At 46.9% G+C, this 4,425-nt stretch overlaps 1 protein-coding gene and 1 long non-coding RNA gene across 2 annotated transcripts; both read left to right on the forward strand.

Annotated features, from left to right (window-relative positions):
* Positions 1-304: 304 nt before the first annotated feature.
* Positions 305-2,104, forward strand: LOC122141997. The gene is made up of 3 exons (XR_006158270.1): positions 305-350; positions 1,633-1,746; positions 1,834-2,104. It is a non-coding gene; the product is annotated as an uncharacterized LOC122141997 (long non-coding RNA).
* Positions 2,105-2,126: 22 nt separating this feature from the next.
* On the forward strand, positions 2,127-3,529 carry LOC122141898 (mucin-1-like). The gene is made up of 4 exons (XM_042750564.1): positions 2,127-2,210; positions 2,298-2,627; positions 2,804-2,875; positions 2,924-3,529. Exons 1-4 carry the CDS (start codon positions 2,127-2,129, stop codon positions 3,503-3,505), a joined length of 1,068 nt encoding a protein of 355 aa, XP_042606498.1. The 3' UTR covers positions 3,506-3,529.
* The last annotated feature ends 896 nt before the right edge of the window (positions 3,530-4,425 follow it).

Genomic DNA, 4,425 nt, shown 5'->3' on the forward strand with positions numbered 1-4,425 from the left:
GAGTGGGTCCTCTCTTACTAATTTCACTTTAACGAGGAACCCAGGTGAAGAAAAATCTGTGTTACTTTAAAACCCCTGACTCAACGTTTGTTTTAGAAAGCAGTGTTTGGTTGTTGATTGTTCAAAGCGTTTTTGCTCAAAATGGCTATTGCAAGTCTTGTATTTGTGGTGTTATTGTGTTACCAGTTGGTGCTCAATGGTAAAGTTGTTTCCACCTTGATGTAGTGTTTTAAATGTGTGTTTTTATTTATCTTTTTCTTTAACCTTATATTTTGTCTTCAGGATTTGCTACTCCAATTGGGCGTCTTTACACCAGTCTGGTAGTGACCAAGTGCATGTGGAGCAGAAAGGTTTTGTAGACTTTGTGTTGGGTGTGTGTGGGGTGTTTATTTTTTATTTTTTTTCTTACAATGTGTAAGTTTATTTAATGTGGCATACTGAGATTTCCTGTATTGAAACCATATAGTCACAATAGAATAATACAGCAGTGTGTGTGTGATGCAGTTCAGCTCTAAACTTAGCGTTAACCTTGTGTATGGTCAGACTGGTGTGATAAGTCTTGGCTAGTCCCTGAAAGAGAATGATCACACCCAGTGTGATTAGAACGTTCAGTGCATGCCAACTGCTGAATTCAAATCTGCTTTGGCTGGTGTTGATCCAGATCAGATGCGCCAAGCACTTGTAATGTTAAAACAGCTCTTCAGTGTGTTCGACCATATAATGCTTATCTTAGGTTTCAGACATTTAAGTACAAGTACTAGCAAAATTATACATCTATAGTTTGTAAATATGTGCTGATGTCTATGGAGGCAGCAGTAATGATCCTTACAAATCTAACTTGTTTTACTAACATCTACAGATTGTTAAATGGTATAAAGTTTAATCTGCGCTACTCCCAGTTTACTGGAGACCTGCTCTTAATGTCTTCTGGGAGGAGCGGATGAGTCTGCTAATTTCACAGCTCAGATTGAAATTAACATGGTGGGTTCCCAACACCCAGTATTGATCAACTAACATGGTCCTAGGTATTTAAACTACCAAAAACATTTACTGAATTGGAATCAGATTTCAGTTATTTATGAATATTAATGAAAAGTGATCAGTCATACAGTGCTATTGTGGCTGTGTTGTCGCATGACGTGTCACCATGAAAACAATAAGGCTATACATTCTAAAGTGATGGTTGCCTAAAATTCACCCTGGGGGCTCAGCTAGAATATTTTTAACTCCTGAGAAAGTGTGTTAAATGTTTTGTTCCTCAAGTGTTAAACCCAGGTCTCATCTGAGATTATCGAACTATAAATGGGGCATGTGACAAGAGAAAATGTAAGACTTTTTACATGCATGTAAATCTGGGGACAGTGCAAACATGAGTCATGCAGTAGTTTTAGTTATTCAAAATTATGAATACTGTTCTGATCTCTGTGCCCTGTGTAGTGGGAGGTTGTCCAAAACCATACAGTTCCACCCTTGGAGTAGTTTCACATTTAACACTTCAATGAAGCGTAGTTTTAAGTTGATCATGTCTTAGTTAAACATGTTTCTTGTTTTGGGTAAGTTCCAAGAGTTTTAGTTCTGAATATCTGAGTATTGTGTATCATTGTACTCCAGCTCTTGCGTCCTGTTTTCCAGATGGCCCCTTGTCTTGTCCTTATGCAAGCCAAAATCTAAACCCACCAGTGGTAGAGTGCAACTTGGCTGTTCTGCTGTCTTTGAATAATGCATCTGGGCTAGTTATCCAAAAGGGTAATTTTTTTTATTTTATGATAATGCTTTACCATGAGGAAAGCTAGTTTCCTCTTATCTGACGTGTCTTGCACCAATTTTCTGTAGGTATTGATGTGAAGAATTTGTCTGAGTCCAGCTCCCAGCCTGCCAAAGGGCCCAGCACTATCCCAGCTGGGGAACCTAGCTCTCTGCCTGCTGTGGTGCCCAGCTCCCAGCCTGCCAAGGAATCCGGTGTTATCCCAGCTGGGCAACTTGGCTTTCTGCATGCTGAGGAGTTCAGGCCCCAGCCTGACAAGGAGTCCAACACTTCCCCAGCTGCCGAGTCCAGTCCTCTGCCTACGGAGTCCAGTGCTCACCCAGTTGTAGAGTCCAAACCCCCAGCTTTGGCAAGGAATCCAATGCTATCCCAGCTTGGGGGACCTAGTCCTCTGCCTGCTACGTTGCCCAGCTCCCAGCCTGCCAAGGAATCCAGTGCTATCCCAGCTGGGGGACCTAGCTCTCTGCCTGCTGCGGTGCCCAGCTCCCAGCCCTGCCAAGGAATCCAGTGCTATCCCAGCTGGGGGATCTAGCTCTCTGCCCCTGCTGCGGTGCCCAGCTCCCAGCCTGCCAAGCAATCCAGTGCTATCCCAGCTGGGGGATCTAGCTCTCTGCCTGCTGCGGTGCCCAGCTTCCAGCCTGCCAAGGAATCCAATGTTATCCCAGCCGGGGGCTCTAGCTCTCTACCTGCTGTGGTGCCCAGCTCCCAGCCTGCCAAGGAATCCAATGCTATCCCAGCTGGGGGATCTAGCTCTCTGCCTGCTGCGGTGCCCAGCTCCCAGCCTGCCAAGGAATCCAGTGCTATCCCAGCTGGGGGATCTAGCGCTCTGCCTGCTGCGGTGCCCAGCTCCCAGCCTGCCAAGGAATCCAATGCTATCCCAGCTGGGGGATCTGAGCGCTCTCTAACTCTCTGCCTCCCTGCGGTGCCCCAGCTATCTCCTGGGGGGATCTAACTCCTGCCTCCAAGGAATCCAGTGCTATCCCAGCTGGGGGATCTAGTTCTCTGCCTGCTGCGGTGCCCAGCTCCAAGCCTGCCAAGGAATCCAGTGCTATCCCAGCTGGGGGATCTAGTTCTCTGCCTGCTGCGGTGCCCAGCTCCCAGCCTGCCAAGGAATCCAGTGCTATCCCAGCTGGGGAACCTAACTCTCTGCCTGCCAAGGAATCCAGTGCTATCCCAGCTGGGGGATCTAGCTCTCTGCCTGCTGCGGTGCCCAGCTCCCAGCCTGCCAAGCAATCCAATGCTATCCCAGCTGGGGAACCTAGCTCTCTGTCTGCCAAGGAATCCAATGCTATCCCAGCTGGGGGATCTAGCTCTCTGCCTGCTGCGGTGCCCAGCTCCCAGCCTGCCAAGGAATCCAATGCTATCCCAGCTGGGGGATCTAGCTTTCTGTCTGCTGTGGTGCCCAGCTCCCAGCCTGCCAAGGAATCCAATGCTATCTCAGCTGGGGGATCTAGCTCTCTGCCTGCTGTGGTGCCCAGCTCCCAGCCTGCCAAGGAATCCAATGCTATCTCAGCTGGGGGATCTAGCTCTCTGCCTGCTGCGGTGCCCCAGCTCTCTGCCTGCCAAGCAATCCAGTGCTATCCCCAGCTGGGGAACCTAGCTCTCTGCTTGCTGCGGTGCCCAGCTCCCAGCCTGCCAATGAATCCAATGCTATCCCAGCTGGGGGATCTAGCTCTCTGCCTGCTGCGGTGCCCAGCTCCCAGCCTGCCAAGCAATCCAATGCTATCCCAGCTGGGGTAATCTAGCTCTCTGCCTGCTGCGGTGCCCAGCTTTTGCTCCCAGCCTGCCAAGGTATCCAATGCTATCCCAGCTTTTGGGGAACCTAGCTCTCTGCCTGCTGCGGTGCCCAGTTCCCAGCCTGTTAATGAATCAAATGCTATCCCAGCTGGAGAACCTAACTCTGCTCAGTCTAGCCCCCACGCATTTACAGAATCCAGCACGCTCCCATCAATCTTAGGTGGCAAGCTGACTGGGTCCAGCCCCCATCCAGTTGTGAAGTGCAGTGCTCCCCCCACCCGGGAGTCTAGTACTTACAGTCCTGAGGAGTCCCTCCCCCCTGAATGTGTCATTGCCTGCCTGCTTCAACCAAAATGTGCTTATGCACTGAAGTCTTTTAGTAGATTTGTTAATCTCTAAATGTCATGTTCACCTTGTTTTAATCAATAAAACCAGCTATTTCTCTGGTGAAACTGTTTGTTTTCTTTTTAAAAAAGCTTTGCAGCTGCATATTGTAAAATGGTTCCTTTTTATTAACTAAATGTTTTTTTTGAGTCCTTCATGAACCTTGCTTTTTTTTTTTTTTTTTTTTAAATATCTTTTTTTTTTTTTTTTTTTTTTAAATATCTTGAAGTTTTGGTTTGACTTCATGCAGTGTCAACCTTTCCACCCCCACCACCTGTTTTACCAAACTTTTGGGGTTAAGCAAATTCTAGGGCTCAACATTAGGCTAGTTTTATTCATAAAACCTTGAAGTTGACTGTTTTGCTACAACAGTCATGGCAAAAATTTTGGGAGTGACATTGTTTTTGCAAAGTTTGCTGCTTAGGCTGTTATGGTGTTTATTCACATTGTTTTTAGATTATTGTGTAGAGTGATCGGATGCATTTTAAATTACCAAAAGCTTCATTGGCAAAAATAAAAAAAAAAAAAGAATCTTCACA

This window comes from Cyprinus carpio, chromosome B23 (genome assembly GCF_018340385.1).
Source record: "Cyprinus carpio isolate SPL01 chromosome B23, ASM1834038v1, whole genome shotgun sequence".
Classification (NCBI taxonomy): domain Eukaryota; kingdom Metazoa; phylum Chordata; class Actinopteri; order Cypriniformes; family Cyprinidae; genus Cyprinus; species Cyprinus carpio.

What these genes read in the sequence shown, in the direction of transcription:
- LOC122141898 (XM_042750564.1), top strand. Translation starts at nt 2,127, where the DNA reads ATGCTATCCCAGCTTGGGGGACCTAGTCCTCTGCCTGCTACGTTGCCC. An exon ending in AGGAATCCAGTGCTATCCCA is followed by an intron (nt 2,211 to 2,297) that starts GCTGGGGGACCT and finishes TGGGGGATCTAG; the next exon opens with CTCTCTGCCCCTGCTGCGGT. An exon ending in CCAGCTCCCAGCCTGCCAAG is followed by an intron (nt 2,628 to 2,803) that starts GAATCCAATGCT and finishes AAGCCTGCCAAG; the next exon opens with GAATCCAGTGCTATCCCAGC.